Source organism: Megalops cyprinoides, chromosome 14 (genome assembly GCF_013368585.1).
Source record: "Megalops cyprinoides isolate fMegCyp1 chromosome 14, fMegCyp1.pri, whole genome shotgun sequence".
Lineage (NCBI taxonomy): Eukaryota > Metazoa > Chordata > Actinopteri > Elopiformes > Megalopidae > Megalops > Megalops cyprinoides.
In genome coordinates, this window is record NC_050596.1 from 4,525,576 (window position 1) to 4,542,440 (window position 16,865).

General features: G+C 44.6%; 2 protein-coding genes across 2 annotated transcripts; both read right to left on the bottom strand.

Annotated features, from left to right (window-relative positions):
* Positions 1-510: 510 nt before the first annotated feature.
* gucy1b2 (guanylate cyclase 1, soluble, beta 2) lies at positions 511-11,961 on the bottom strand. Its single transcript, XM_036545506.1, has 15 exons — positions 11,920-11,961; positions 11,421-11,494; positions 11,062-11,156; positions 9,438-9,598; positions 9,100-9,199; positions 7,547-7,743; positions 7,189-7,300; positions 5,619-5,722; positions 4,728-4,944; positions 3,767-4,087; positions 3,391-3,539; positions 3,125-3,271; positions 2,692-2,846; positions 1,866-2,050; positions 511-638 (listed from the first exon to the last, which is right to left on the bottom strand). Exons 1-15 carry the CDS (start codon positions 11,959-11,961, stop codon positions 511-513), a joined length of 2,187 nt encoding a protein of 728 aa, XP_036401399.1.
* Positions 11,962-14,240: 2,279 nt separating this feature from the next.
* LOC118788780 (uncharacterized protein C13orf42-like) lies at positions 14,241-16,602 on the bottom strand. The gene is made up of 3 exons (XM_036544844.1): positions 16,195-16,602; positions 15,692-15,836; positions 14,241-14,503 (listed from the first exon to the last, which is right to left on the bottom strand). The coding sequence occupies exons 1-3, from the start codon at positions 16,600-16,602 to the stop codon at positions 14,241-14,243; spliced, it is 816 nt and encodes a 271-aa protein (XP_036400737.1).
* Between the last annotated feature and the right edge of the window lie 263 nt (positions 16,603-16,865).

The following is a 16,865-nucleotide window of genomic DNA, read 5'->3' on the forward strand; positions in this document are numbered from 1 at the left end:
CTTTACAGAGTCGCTCGGCGGGGTCAGTGGGCGACTCGCTCCCCCCCCCCCAGCCCCCCATCCCCCCCACCCCCCCTTCCTGCCAGATGGTCAACGGTGGAGCTGGGGAGCTGATGTACAAACTGACCTCGGGTTTGCTTACACGCCGAGAGGCGCTGCCTGCGTTAGTGCGACACTCATCGGATCAGCATCTCAGCTGGATGGTATTGCGCCATTAGGGTACACATCATTCTCACTTAATTTGCTGCCTCTTAAAAAGAGGACTGTCTCAGTTGTATTATTTTGTGCACAGAGGAAGTGGACAAAAATGCATTTACATGTCAAAGAGAAAAAATCATGGTGGACATTTTTCTTCTGGTGGAGATTTGGAGGATTGATTACACACTCACACAAACACTAAATTCACAGAATTATATAGTATACTTCCACAAACACAGCTGTCTAACATACATATGAAGGCATAGCTGGTGATTACATATAGAAATTTTCACATTTAAAAAGCCTTTTTAGCTAGAGCAGTTTGCAGAACCTGGAGCTCATGGCCTCGGCTGTGAGTTCACTCTCTAAGAGTGCTGAGACTGGAGTCTCCTCTATCCCGGGGGCTCCCTCTGTTCCCTCGCTGCCTGGCTCCTCAGGATCTGCAAGAGTCAGAAAGAACAGGTCTATCCACAAACTCCTCAGAGGCACTCCTGTTCTTTCTCTTTATAGACTACCCATGATGTCACACAGTTACATTTGGTGATAAAAAAGTGTCCATGGCATGTGGATCCCTGAAAAACTGTTTTAGCATCTGTGTGACTAATTGCCTGACCCTCCCTAATACACTTTAACTGTGCAGTAAATTGCTCTGATAAGGGAGTCCACCAAGTGACTGAATATAAATTTAAACATCAGGACACACAGTACATACTGACTTAGCTCGTGCCTGAAAGTCCACCTCAGCTGCAAGTTCCTCAGTGCAGGCACAGGCTAAGTGAGCGTGCTCTGTGTGCTCCAATTTTGACAGCTTCACAAGCGAAACTATGAGCTTTGGACCAGATTCAAGAGGGTGAATTTTCCTTTTTTGACATTTATTTTGCACCTTTCATTTTCCTCCTCTAAGTGTACTTCCACTTCAGTTCCTTCAGTTCAGCTGCTGAAATTCAAAGCTTCGGTTCCAAGCACATTTCATACTGGTGCTAGAGTATGCCTTCATACAGTCAGTGATAAATGCTGCAAATAACTTGTCCAAAGCAGCTGTAATGGAGTCTGACTCTCTGAGTGAAACTGAGGGGGCAGTTTCACCCGTAACTAGGTTCAGGCTAATTTGCTGTCACAGTGGGGTGTCGGTCAGGACACAGGAGTCAGGATCCGGGTTCAGGTGTTTATTGGGGATTTTGGCACAGACGCACACAACAACAGCACAATGCTTGGTCCCCAAGGGCTTGGTCTCCCCAGTTGTTCACCTCCCAGGTATTGTTGCGGTACTGAGGTGGGGGAGGTCACCACCATCTTTATATTGTCCTGTATCCTTGGCCCTATTGAGGCCCTGATTGGTGGCCGAAGGATACGGGCAGGTCAGAGGGCAAATGGTGACCTGGGGGCCGTCCTTGGGGGTGTGCCTACGCCTCGGGTTACCTGCGGGGGTCCTGCTGATAAGGGGAGCAGCAGGACCGGTTTGGGCAGGTTTCAATTGAGTTGTAAACAAGTGCCTGTGAGAGGTGGGGGTTGTGCGCAAACAAAGACAAAGACAGAAACAGCAACATGTGGCCCTTTTCTACACTGAGCTTGATGCAGCAATAGGTCTTCTTCATATTATAGGCAAATGACAAGCTTTTCTTGTCATTTTTCAGCAGCCTTCACCATATTCGGCCATGCCCTCTCACCCTCGTTGCTCTCTGCTGCCTCCTGCTGATCACCACTGTACATGCATGGCTGTCCATCTCTTCCCATGATGCCGTCCTCAGGGACCCAGAGGTTCTGCAGCAGGAAGTATGTAGTCATCAGGCCCTTCCCCTTGACCTGGATCTCCCCTCTCTCAGTGATGTCAAATCCTTTACCCTGCAGCGCTCTGTGGACCACAGCAACACCCATACTTGGTGAGAATTATAAATAATGCAAACTGTGACTCATTTCTAGACTGAACCTGCATCTGTGTTGCTCATTCATGAAGAAAGCGAAGTCTCTCTTTAGAGTTTAAACGGCTGATACTGTACTAACAGCTTTTAGCTGCTAAGACAGAGTCAACAAATGATCAAAACTAGGCTAAAGCAACCAAATAGTAACAACTGACTCCAAAATATTCTGCAAAAAGGAGGAGGACAATGTAAAAACAAATATAATTTTCATATAAAAATTAGGTAAAGCTCAATGCAATGTTAAATGATACATCCCATAAATATTTTGAGTGTTAGGGACCTTCATGCGGTGGTACTGGTTTGAAAACAATTGGGTACCTGTATATGGTGGGCCTGGTTTGAAAGCCTGTGTTGGATACCTGTATGTGATGGGGCTGATTTGAAACCGAGTGTTGGGTACCTGTACATTATGGGGCTGGTTTGAAAGCCAGTGTTGGGTACCTTTATACTGTATGGTGGCATTGGTTTGAAAGCCAGCGCTGGGTACCTGTATGTGGTGGAGCTCGTTTGAAAGCCTGTGTTGTGTACCTTTATACTGTAAGGAGGCACTGGTTTGAAAGCCAGAATGTGGTACCTGTATGTGGTGGGGCTGAGGTGTATGTGGTCAGGGACCCCATGGCTCTCCATGCGGGATGCAGTGTTGACCGTGTCTCCAAACAAACAGTACCGAGGCATCTTCTCCCCTACCACCCCTGCCAGGACTGGACCAGTATGGAGGCCCACCCGGATCTTTGACACACATACATAACACACAGAATAACATGAAATATGCCAGGAATGACTTGTTGCACTAAAAAAGATTCTGGACTTTCTACATTACATAAATAAGTATATATAGTGGAATGTGAATGTCAAATCTCTACAAATACAGGAAAAATATTTACCATCGTAAAAAAAAGTTTTAGCTTTTACCTAAAGTTTAGCAAGTGTGTTCCTTCTTTCTGCCATCTATCCAAACAATAAATTATTTATGCTCCTTTGAGATGAAAAGATATCTGAGAAGGTACCTGGATTGGTTGCCCTGTAATTGGATTGGTCACCTCTCGGGCGGCAATTCGCATGCCCAGGGCGAAGTTAGCCACCCGCTCGGCGTGGGTGTTGACTGGAATGGGTACCCCGCCCACTACCATGTAAGCATCTCCAATTGTCTCCACCTGAAGAAGCAGAAATGCACCTCAAGCTCCACCCACCAGGCCAGCACCCCTACTCACTGCTGTGTAGGGTTACGCTGTTGACTGTATCTCTCTCTGGCTCCTTCAAGGTTCTGCCTCACCTTATACACGTCGTGGACGTTGGTCAGCCGGTCGAACTTGGAGTACATGGAGTTGAGCATGTTCACGATCTGTATGGGCTCGCAGGCTGCGCAGATATTTGTGAAGGTCACCACATCGCTGAAGAGGATGGTGCACACCTTGAACTCCCCTGAGACAACAAGCACATACATACATACATATGCCAAACTGAGTTTCTGGAAATGCTACTTTCAGACAGAACTGACATTTTCCTATATGTTCAATGCTTTGGAATTCCTGCAGGAATTACCCTATATAAAACAAAGATCATTGCTATTGATATGTTTCTTCAGAAGAACAACCTCATGTCCAAAATATGGTATCCTGGCCTAGGGAACCCTGTAGGGGGTGCTGTACCTGCTTCCACCTTCTTTCCCTCCTTGAGCTGGTTGGCTACATGGCGGGGCAGCATAGCGTACAACAGCGTCTCTGTCTTCTTCTTCTCCACCTCCAGGTGGCGTGAGAGGATGCGCAGCTCCTCCTTCTTGCGCTCCAGCTGGTTGGACAGCTCGATCTCGGCCAGCCTCTGCTGATTTAGCAGGATGAGGTCACGTGTGGTGTCATGCTGGGCAATGTCAGCGATGTGCAGGCCACGCTCCTCCAGCTCCTGCAGGCTGCGCAGCTTGGGTGAGCACAGGTACACCATGCAACTCAGAGACTCCATCCACACCATCTGACCTGAGAACAGCGGATACGCAACACAGGTACACCATGCAGCTCAGAGACTCCATCCACACCATCTGACCTGAGAACAGCGGATACGCAACACAGGTACACCATGCAGCTCAGAGACTCCATCCACACCATCTGACCTGAGGACAGCGGATACGCAACACAGGTACACCATGCAGCTCAGAGACTCCATCCACACCATCTGACCTGAGAACAGCGGATACGCAACACAGGTACACCATGCAGCTCAGAGACTCCATCCACACCATCTGACCTGAGAACAGCGGATACGCAACACAGGTACACCATGCAGCTCAGAGACTCCATCCACACCATCTGACCTGAGAAGAGCGGATACGCAACACAGGTACACCATGCAGCTCAGAGACTCCATCCACACCATCTGACCTGGTACACTACCTGGCTGAAGAGTTGTGCTAATTAAATTCAGCTGGTGTACTGCATGGGTGGAACAAATACGTGGTAGTACTTTTATTTTCTGAAGCCGGAGTGTCCACCTCAGTCATGCATTTTGCATTTTGTGATTGGCTGGGGCAGGGGTGTGATTTGCCTGGTTGTGGTGATGATGGAAACTGGGGGGAAGTGTTGATCAGGGGACCTGGCAGACAGTCAAGGCTGGCCGTACCTCGGAGTTTGAGCATGGACTGGTGTTGGGTAGACTCTGGGACCATCTCTCGGCGTGTCTTCAGCACAAACTGGCTGTTGATGAACTTGCGAATGCTCTCGATGTTGAAGGTGACCTGGGGGTGGACAATGCTGAAATACTCGTCCAGCCTTATGTCCATGGTCTGCAGTCCAGGGACAAACTTCTGGATGTTCACACCCGTCTGCTTGACCTTGAGCTGAACACCACAACACACCTTCCTTGGTAACACAACACAACAACCCAGGGTACCTTGACACAATGTCCTTAGCACGTCAACACAATATCCTTAGCACTTCAACACAACATCCTTTGCACCTCAACACAACATCCTTCACATCTAAACATAACATCCTTAGCACCCACAGTACAACACCCTTAACACCACAATACGACATCCGAAACACTTCAGCAGAGCATACTTATAACCTCAACCCAACATAACAACGCTCTCAACACACCATCTTTAACACCTCAACACAAAGTTCTCATCACCTCAACACAACAACCTTAACACTTCAGCATCTTTATGTTATAATTAAACACTGTTAACATAACAACAAAGCACCCTTAACATAACAAAATGCAACATTTTTACATTACAACATAATACACCAGCACACCTTTGACAACATAATATCATTAAAACCACAAGAGAACATCCTTACCACCACAAGAGAACATACATACATAACATCACAAAAGAACAGGCTTAACACTGGTCTATAAGAAAATCGGTGGCTGAATCATGCATTAGAACTGCATTAGAATTATTGCCCATACAGGTGTGCTGTAATTCAAGCAATATATCCAATACAGTGTTTTCCTGTTAAATTGGTCATTGGCTCATTAAACAATAGCATTAAGACTTACATCTTTATCAAAGACAATGTGAAAAGGGAAAACATTGCAGAATGCCCGCTCCTCAATCCACAGCTTCTCCGGGTAGCTTGGGGTGAATGAGTTCATGAGATTACCTAATTGACACAAAAAGAAGAGTTTTATTTCTTCTTTTGTTTCCACATACACAGCCCAAGTTGTGATCCAGGCTGTCATCCTGTCATGTCTGCACTACTGCAACTCTCTGCTTGCTGGCCTCCTGGCATATGCCACCCGACCGCTGCAGCTTATCCACAATGCAGCAGCCCGACTGACCTTCAACCTTCCCAAGTAGGCTCATGTGATGCCTCTCTTTAACTCTCTCCAATGGCTACTGGTTGCACCAAGGATCAAGTTCAAGACCATGATACTAACCTTCGAGGGACTGAATGGATGAGCCCCCCCCCCCTTACATACAGGACATGATCAAGGCCTACAAGCCAGCAAGAGTGTTGCGCTCTGCTACCTCGGGTCGCCTCTGTGTCCCGAAATACAAGGGCAGCATTTCTCGAACCTGCCTCTTCTCAGTACTTGCTCCACACTGGAAAAATGAGCTTCCTGCTGAGATTTGTAGAACAGACCCCCTGGGTGCTCTTCAAGCTTTATCTCTAGTCTACCTTCCTCTCTATCTACACCTATTTTCTATTAAAAAAAGCACTCTACGCTAGTTTAGCACTTAACTCAGTATTTTACAGACCTCTTTTAGTACTTTATGATGATTACTCTTAGCATTTGGATGCACTTACATTACATCATTTACCAGACACTCTTACACAGAGTGACTTCCCAATAAGTGCATCACTATGCTAAGAGTAATTATCGACAATTCTCACAAGAGGTCAGTAGGATACTGAGTTAGGTGCTAAACTAGTGTAGAGTGCTTTTTGAATAGAAAATAGGGATAGATAGGATAGATGGAGATAGACAGAGAGGAAGGTAAACTAGAGATACAGCTTGAAAAAAATGACTTTTCAGTCACTTATTTGGAAATCGCTCTGGGTAAGAGCATCTGCTAAATGATGCAATCTCACTTGCAGGAGCCAAACCAGAAACTGCATACTGAGGAGGTTGTGAGAGTTTTGTGAAAGTGCAAATCAACAGTCATAAATCAGAAACACCACATGCTTTATCATGCCTCCCACTGTTTACACACAGTGTGATACTGTCTGTCCTCACATGATAAATTTTCCTCCCAGTGAGTGACCACATTTGCTGGCCAAAGCTTAACAATTTGCAGTTAGGATATGAAATTACGTTGTCCTGATAATGGTGTGGAGTAATTGTTATGATTAAATAAAGCCATGACCACTGGGTTGTATAAATACTGCATAAATGAGTGTATAATTGTGAATTACATTACATTACACTAATTTAGCAGATGTTCCTATCCAGATCGACTTCCTGCACAAGAGAACAGAAGTGTTCAAGTATTCAAGTAATATGAGCAACAGTGTAAGTGTGCAAACAATTCAAATGGTTTCGGTTTGGGATCTAAATCTTTAAGAGGAAGTAGGTAATGTAACTAATTGTACAGCATTGTGAGACTGGTGAGTATCAGACAGACCTTGGCCAAACTTGACAATGCTTCGGACAATCTCCCATGGTGCTCGTCTCCCTGGACACGAGGGCAGAGTATCATACCTAGCCTTCATCTTCCTCAAGGTATCCTCACTCTCCTTGGTCAAAACCAGAAATAACAGTTGCCATGGTGAGAAGGGCAGGCTACACCCCTGTTGCAGAGACATTAATTCTCTATAGTTTTCATTAAGTGGCTGAAATGCTTATTGTGCTGAGGGGGACATTTCTCATCAGGCAACAAAGAGATTTGTCCTGAAAAGCAGTTGAAAAAAGGTTTGAGGAAAAAATGCATTAAAAAATCAGGTTGCTGATGTGCAAGAACGCAAGATGAAATGCTCCCACACCTTTCGGTCATCTTCCCTTCCTGCCTCCCCGATTCGCCTCGCATGCTGGGGTCTTCTCCTCGCCCCTCTGGTCTTCTGGATGATCAGGAAGACCACGTGCTCTTTCTTTCCTGTGCGCTCGTCCTCCTCCGATTGGTTGAGGATGGTCATGTCCACTTGGCTGTCAAAGAAGTCCTTGGCCACTGCTTCGATGATGCCTGTAGGGACAAGAATATGTAGCCATGGAGACGCCAAGGTAAGATCATTAGGGACTTTTTTTTACTGATTTAGTTTTTCAATATGAGAGCCTTGTATCATGTACTTTACATGTCTATTACAAAACAGCAGGGCTGTAGTACTCGAGTCCAATATTGGACTCGAGACGTTTCTTCTATTGTCTTGGACTCGTTGGTATTTGCACTCAGACTTGTCTCGGTCTTGACCATTAGTCTCGCTAAATATTCTAGCTGGTGTTGACCAAGTCTAGCTGCCTTTAAAAAATATATGTTGTTTTTTTTCTCAAGTAACTCCGCCTTCAAAACAAAATCATAGATTAACCCTTTCGCGTGTACGGTCACACCGGTGTGATCAGCCGTTCAGTGTGTATGCTAACACCAGTGCGATTAGCACACGAGATTGGAAAAATTCTAGCTAATTTTGGCTTTGAGGAAACAATGATTTAACATTAAAAAATGTAGCAAATGCAGCGGTGAAAACTATGAGAAGCTTAAAATGCTAAAGAAAACATAACAAACGTAACGCACGCTACATAGCATAAAATAAGTTACGTGCGAAAGGGTTAAGCGAGCATGTTCAGAAAAGGGGCATTGGTTCAATTAATTCAAAATCCATCTAGAACGGGCATTGACACTGACATTAGCTTTATGTGACTTTTAAGTGAAAAGGCTATTCTTAAAGCAAACAATATGACGTAGTTTGATCCTATAGTGTGGTTACACCGCACTTGCTTTTGGATCATCACAAATAGGTACAACACCCTTCCCGGGGTGGGGGTTACATGCTGTTTTGTCTCTGGAGAGTGTTGAGTATGATATCAAGTGAAATGGCTATACGTAAAGTAAATAGTATGGCCTAATTTGACCCTAGTGTTGTTACACTACGCTTGCTTTTTGATCATTACAAATAATATTGCAAAATGATCATTTTAATATAGAAGATATACTGTGTTTCTAACATCACATAAAAATTATAAACAGGTAAGTAAGTGGTCTCGAAGAGGATTCTTTTTTTTCTGTCTCGGTCTTGACTCTGTCTCGCTCATTTGGACTCGGTCTTGACTTGGACTTGAACCTCTTTGGACTCGGTCTTGACTCGGTCTCGACTAGTCCTGGTCTTGGACTTGGCTTGGACTCGACAAAGGTGGTCTTGACTACAGCTCTGCAAAACAGACTAAACCAATATGTCCCTGTTGGCTTTCAAAGTTGTTTGTGGTAGAAATCTCAATGGTGGTGTTAGCAGTGGTGGTCACAGGTGCAGCTGAAATATCAGCCACTGGTGTGCCAGTACTATCTGTGCGTATTAATTCATCCCTAATTACATACACAGTTTCTTACCTGGCACGATATGGCACAGTCCTCTTCGGTCAGAGTAATAGTGGAGCAGCATTTTCCCATCCTCCGTCCGCTCCACCCGAAAGGAAGGGGCGTTCATTTCCTAAAAGGGAAAATCATGATCACTTTCAGATCACCAGAATGGACCTTATGGAGTACAAGAATAATATGTACTGTCTAGCATTCTATTCAGAGACTTTTCATCACTGGAGAGCCTATCCATTCTACATTATTTCTTGATTTGACAAAGGAGTTCCAATTGATCTATAAAGCAGCCATGTTCCCTTCCCTGTCTCAGGAGTGCAGAAGTAGGTGCCCTTTGCGATGATGTAGTCGGTCACCTGATAAGAGAGTGCCAGGTAGCTGTGGAGGGCATCCAGGTTCTCGATGAACTCCACCAGGTTCCCCCCCAGAGTACGCAGCATGGTGTCATACCCCGACATCTTGCAGAAGCTGAAGAAGTACTCCCCGAAAAGCTTGAGAACCACCTCGGAGGAGACATCTGGAAGGGTGGGGGGGGGGGGGTGGTCATCAGACGGCCTCATGGGACCTTCCAACACCTGCTCTAGGTTAACTGTCTGTTGTCACCTTTCAACCCCAAGCGGTATTTTATGTCAATCCTTACAACAACCAAATGGCTATTCTGCAGAATCATCTACAATTAAAGGCCTTTTTCTTCTTTCTATGCTTTTATTATCATCTATAATAGCTCATGTCATAGAGTGTTGAACGTTTGGCCTCTCTTGTTGTCTCCTTTTTGAAATAAAAAAGCTGCTATCCCCACATGTATGTCAGTGAATTAAACCAGCTTCCAGCGACAGACCTGGGAGAGAACTGGCACTCACATCCAGCCCCAACAAACAGGTTGCTGGCCCCTGTGATCACACCTGGAGTGCAGGTGGGACAGACACTCACACCTTTTGAAGGCCACATACACTGAGGTAATGAGTTTGTCACTCCCATGTGTCCAGCTCCATAGGGGAGGAGCCACAGCAGGGGATGACCTCAGAAGGGGCCCTGTTAGCACCTGTATTCTCGTAGGCTTCCTGCTCCTCCTCACATCAAAAGCAACACATGCCAGCCTTATATGCAGTGGACTATCAGTACCTTTCCTATGGGCTTGGTTGCATGTTGTATTATCAGGTATGTGTTGTTTTGTGGATGAAAGGGCTTTTTTGCTAAAGGGCTACCGCATGCTGTAACTCATTCCTACACAGGGATCCTTTATCTGAGCTGCAAGGTCAAAACACAGGCCCAGGACTGGAGGATTTGAGTGAACGCCCTCATAGAGTCTCTGGTGGACTAAGTGGTCATTGCTTTCATGGACCCTGTGCCGTGATCTGGTGTTGACTGTCTTAGGGTCGCCCTCATGACTATGCCGGTCCCTTGCCTCCCGTCCCCTACGTATGCTGCCATAATGTTAGCCTGCTGGGGTCTTTCCTTGTTGCACACCTTTTTCTCTGCCCCTCCTCTCCTGCCTCTCTGTTCTACATCCCTGCCATTCTTATCATCCACTAACCACTGTTTTCTGTTTGCTTCCTATTCCCTGCTCTGGGCTCCTGTCCGGAGCTGTAGCCCAAGCGTCTCATCCCGTTTTCCAGTCCTGCTACCTCGCTGCCCTGCCCATCAAAGCCAACTGCATTCCAAGACCTGGACATCCTAGGAGACATTCTTATAATTACTCTACTGTTAACTACTATTGTTCTATCTGCCCAGTGCCGGCCAGAAGCAGATGGGCCCCCCCATGAGCCCGGTTCTGCTCAAGGTTTCTTCCTGATAGGGAGTTTTTCCTTGCCACTGTTGCCTTAGGCTTGCTCTCAGGGGGTTTCAGGCCTGGGAACAATGTAAAGCTGCTTTGTGACAACTTGTGTTGTAAAAAGCGCTATACAAATAAAAATGAATTGAATTGAATTGAACGCCCTCCCAAAGCATTTTTAGCATTGCTAACTTTTAGCTGAAACTCACCCAGCATCTTACATGCCTCCTGCACCAGTCTCAGAGTGATGACATCATCATAAATCTCATAGGTCATGAAGGTATCCTGGACCTCTGCCAGTGTCCTGTGGAAGGGATGATTGCAATGACTCATATTTTCACTATTTTAATGCTGCATGATTCCTAACCTAGAGAATTCACCATCGATCACAACATTTGTATTTATCTCTGTCCTTCCAAGAATGTGCTGCTGATATTACAGTTTCAAGAATATGCCATTACAGCTTTGGAGAACACACAAAAAAATACATTATCAACCTTCATTAGCCTCTTCAGCCACTACACAAGAAAGAGGATTTCATAACAACTCTGTACAAAAGCAACCAGACCTGAGTTTCTCCCATGTCTCTTCACCAAATTTCTCGATGACTAGAGACTTCAGGCAAGTGTTAATGAACCCATACTGAAACAACAAGCAGCAAACAGATGAGAATTGTGACAGCCCAGAAACAGGAAAATGCTACTTTGAATGACACTGCACTTTCACAGAACAGAAATATCTATATTCATGATGATCCACTGCAATTTCTCAGTTGTCTGTGAAATGTTTGTTAAAATTTGAACTCCTGACTTTCTGCTACTGTAGGGTGGAAACAACTGAAAGGTCAGATGACAGCAATGACATTGCATATCATTGAAAATTCCCATTTTGTATAATACATGCTCATTTTACAGAGTCAATATAAGAGCAGAACTTGTTGAATTAAGTTGAATTCTCCCTGACAGTAAGCTGAAGGAGATGTGTCAGAGTACTCACCATCTCTCCAGCTGTGCTCTATCAGCCCCTGTGCTTCACTCTTTCCGTCTCTCCTTCTTCTCTCTGTTTACTCTGACACCCTCTGCTTTGACTGGTGATGGTGCGGCAGGCATCTCCAAGGTGTCATGTTCACCCCATGTGGGAGAGGACATGCCTTCCTTCTGTAGCCAAGACACCCCGCCCACCAACACTGCCTAGACTCTATAGTAGGCACCCTGCCCCCCTCCCCATCTCAAGGTATGATACTACACCCCACAGCACCTCCCAGACCATATTATACTATAGATCACACACACACACACACACACACAAATGCATGCACACACACACACATGCGTGCACACACAAACACATGCGCACACAGACATGCACACACAAAATAATAAACCACACTCGCAGAGATGCAGACAATCACACACACATTCAATGACACAGATGCCTCAAACTCCCCCCAGAGGCTCACGTATGCAGACTCTAATCCCCATAAACCCCTTTTGCATAGCACCACACCCACAGGCACACACAATGGTGTGTAATAGGAGCTTTTATCTTATTTTATCTTGTATCTCCAGTTTATCTTATTCCCAATGGCTATACCAATGGATGTGAAATGTACTAGAAGACCATGGACAAAACATTTATTTATTTCCAGGAACAGGCAGTGACTGTTGTTTGTTTAGGTAGTCATCAGTGAATGGTCTTTGCAGGATTGAGGAAATATTACCAGAAATGAACATAGATTCGTGAAAAATACAATACGGGCCACTTTGTTTGGACTAGGTGCATTTAATAATCAGGATGAGACATACTGACTGGATAACATTGCATATTTAACAGAATGGAGAAGCGTTCTTTTGCCCCCAAGTGGTTAAAAGTGGACGTTGGCTATTCAACTAAAACATTTCTCTTTTCCTGCATTTTACTGCTTTCAAGGAGAGTACAATTATTGGACTTCATGTAAGACGAAATTCCACTGCTAGATGACACTTCCAATTTGGAGGAAAGTGCTTAATGCATATCCAACTTATACTGAAACATACATGTTGGCAATGCTGTAGAAAAGGTTCATTCAAATTATTAAGCAATGTATTAAGCAATACATTATCCTACATCCAAAAACTCAACATTGCTTTATAAAAATAAACAAAACTAAACTAAAACAAAAAAAGATTGGTTTTAATATTAATTAAACATCACACGTTGTAAATGTATCTGTAATGCAAAAATCAAATCAAATAATCACAATTCTGAAAATGTTTGCAAGTGCAATATCAAATAATTGCGACTGAAGCCCAGATCAAGTGCTTTGATTTTTACATTCTCTTCAGAAGCTGAGTATCCACTAATTGAATTTGCGACACAGCTGATATTTACACAAGCCAGTGAAAAAAAAACACAAAACAGTTTGACCAATTTCCTCTACCATTCCTCTACTTGTGATTACGCGAGATGTCTCATTACAATAACTGCAAGGGCAATAATGGTGACCTGACCTTTGATGAATCCATCCGCCATGAACGTTTGGCTTCATACCAGAGTTCATCAAAACACAAAATACATGGTTACCGTTTCACTTATTCTCGCGAGCATGATATGGGACCACCATTTCAAATCCGAATTTTCAAAATTTGAATTATCTCCCCTGTATTCAGAGAAAATTCGTCACGGCCAACTGATCACGTTGCTGCCGGAGTAAAGACACATTTACAAGCACAGGAGAATCGCAGCCTATGTATCTTACTCTGTACTCTGTGGGATGCATAGGTCCGCTGTACATCAGGCTAAATGAATGGTTCCCTTACGTCACACGGTGTGATGTAGGCACCGTCTGTCGCTCACTCCTCACAGTTACATCACAGCGAGTGACTCATTAGCGCCAGACGGGCCGGTAATGGTAAAACAAACCCAGAGTTAACAGGGGGACCTGCTGTGAGTCTGTAAACGATAGCTAGTGATAGAGATACTCCCGAACAAAGCGCACGGTGGATAATTCATGACATGTTCTTAGTGGCTGACAAGGCCGAAGACTAAAACTAAGACCGAAGCGTGCCGATGCGTATTAGTATGTCTTTTACCATACAGTCTGCTAGAATACAATCTATATTCGTAATATATCTAGCTGTGGCGTTTGAATTGACCGGCAATATGCTGGGAAGAAAAAGAGACTTTCTTGCCCTGGCTTCCTTCCGATGGTGTGTTTTCACCCCGTTCGTGTCTTTTCTGTGTGCTGTAATTACTGGTGCAGAAATAAGCCACACAAATATCAACACACCCGCTACTTGTTGGCGGCAACCTGTGTATTGTCCCAGCTCATGGTGCGCGATCTCACACCTGCGAGAGTCCCCTGGTAACGAGTAGGCTATACCGTTCACCTTGGCCGGCCCCAAATCTGTTAGTCCTTCTTTCTCAGTTTGGGTTTGAAGCGCAGAGTCTGAAAGGCGCTCTCCACCACTTTGGGTAAGTGGATGGGGTTCCTCTGCAGCTGCTTCCTGCTGCTCCCGGTTCCGTTCTCGCCGCGCTTGTTTTTTGCGCGATCCCGGTCGTCGTCACGGTCGCGGTCTGGTTTCGTCACCCTGGCCTGGTCTGCAGAGAACCTCCTGGGGTCACGCAGCATCCAATTGGAGTGGAGGTCGTGTTCGCTGGTGCTGGTGGCGACTGAGCACAGACCGTGGGCAGGAGAAAGCAATGAGGGGACATTCTAAAACGCTTAACGTGAAAAACTCTTAATAGGGCTTAATGTTCCAAAACAGCGATCAATGATCACCATATTTCTCTCGGACATCTCTTGTCATAAACACTTCCACCTGTCAAAAAAATCAAAACCGAAATCCAAGGAATATGGTCGTTATCTTACGTTAAGCGTGTTCTTCTCCATTGACGCCCATAAGGAAAAGGCTTAATGTGTTCCAAAACAGCGATCAATGATCACCAAATTTGTGTGAGACCAATTTGGTGATCTTTGATCGTAGTTCTGGTGTATTAAGCCACGTTAAGCTTTTTCCTTATAATGGATGTCAGTGGAACGAAAACGCTTAAGGTAACTTAACAACCATATTCCTTGTATTTCTGTTTTGATTTTACGAGAGGAGGTTGTGTTTATGACAAGAGATGTGTGAGAGAAATTTGGTCTTCTTTGATCGTACTTTTGGTATATTAAGACGGGTAGCTTTTTTCCTTTGCCTACAATGGGCGGCAATAGAGAGGACAGCGCTTAACGTAATGTAGGCCTAACTACCATATTCCTTGGATTTTAGTTTTGCTTTTTTGATAGTAGATGGTGTTTATGACATGTGAGATGTCAGACAAATCTGGTGATAATTGGGCGCTATTTTTGGACATTAAGCCACGTTAAGCCTTTTCCTTATAATGGGCGTCAATGGAAAGGAAAACTTTTAATGTAAGATAACGACCATACTAATTGGATTTCGGTTTTGATTTTTTGACAGGTGGAAGTGTTTATGACAAGAGATGTCCGACAGAAATTTGGTGATCATTGATCGCTGTTTTGGAACATTAAGCCACGTTAAGCCTTTTCACGTTAAGCGTTTTAGAATGTCCCACAATGAGCACCCGCGGCCTTCTTCACGTCCTTTCATTTCACCTACATTCTTTACATGCGGGTTTCACAATACATGAGCAGAAACAACTCAATGCATAACTTGTTCCAACATGCTCTAAAGATCATATGCATTGGGTTTTATCACAACAAATGGATTACAAGGAAATAAAGGAGCCATAGGATTATCACGCGTAACCTGCCAGGAAAGAAGCTGACATCCCAATGAAACTCGCCGTTGGCGGCAAATTATACTAATAGCACTGTCACTGAGCAGCTTGACCTACCAATGAAATCAACGTCAGCGTGTCCATCGTCCACGTTAGATTTCCGTTTGGGCTCCGGGTCACAACTGGCAATAACAGCATCAAAAAACTCCAGAGTGTCCTCTTCGGTGGGAATCGGAGGCGCAGTTCCTTTGGCTCTTGACGTCTGTGGGTTAGACTAAAGAAAAAAAGACGAATGGTAGGGAGACTACCGCACATCTTTTAATGTGAAACAAAATGGGTGCCGTGTATATTTCATTACAAATACTTTTGTTATAGTATATAATATAGTATATATAGTATAGTACATAATATATATTATGGTGTAAGATTCATCTGGCAGACAATATTGACAATGTACAGGCAATCACAACCACTCGATCTCTTTTGCTAACAATTAAATGCAGTTTAAACGAAAACCTTAGTATCGCGATTTGAAGGAATACACTGTGCCATTACCAGTATGCAAATCGATAATGTCAGACAGATAGACTCTATCTGTACCAGAGGCCAGGCTCCGTTACCTGCGCTTGACTGTTGCGGGGCGGCGGAGGTGGCGGCTTCTTTTTGGAAGAGACCGTTGCTTTCGGTTCTTTGCTTTTCAAATTGTTCACACTGTTGGTATACTGTCTTCTTAACGCCACCAAGTCCTCCAAATACTTAAGGCAGTCCTGATTCTGAGAATACAGCCAAATCCGGTCCTCTTGTCTGTGGTAGTAGTACAGTGCTGTGGTCGACTCGACGTTCACGGAACTTTTGCTGCGTTTCAGCGTGGAATCCACCGTTCTTTGTCGCCGTTCTCCCACAACAAGCATCGACGTACTGCGCACCAGCTTCACTGTGCACGCGTTGTGATAGTCCTCTGACCTGAAGCCGCCCCGACATTTTTGCCCGTTGTTGGGACGGAAAACGGCGTTAATTTTCCTCAGCATCACTGGTGTGATAATATGTCAAGAGCAGTAGATTTATATACTTTAAGGAGAAACATGTTAGCTTATAGGCCTACGATAAAATAATAAACACAGTTACTGTTGCGTTGAAGCGCTGAACGCAAATGGCACACTTCTTCGTTTGTTGTACTCATACAGGATCTTGTCCATGGTGCTGCAACATCAGCCACCGAGCAAAAAAAAAAAAAAAAAAATGAACGAGGCATCAATCCAGCTGAGAGGGGAGAAGACTCGTACTAACAGTC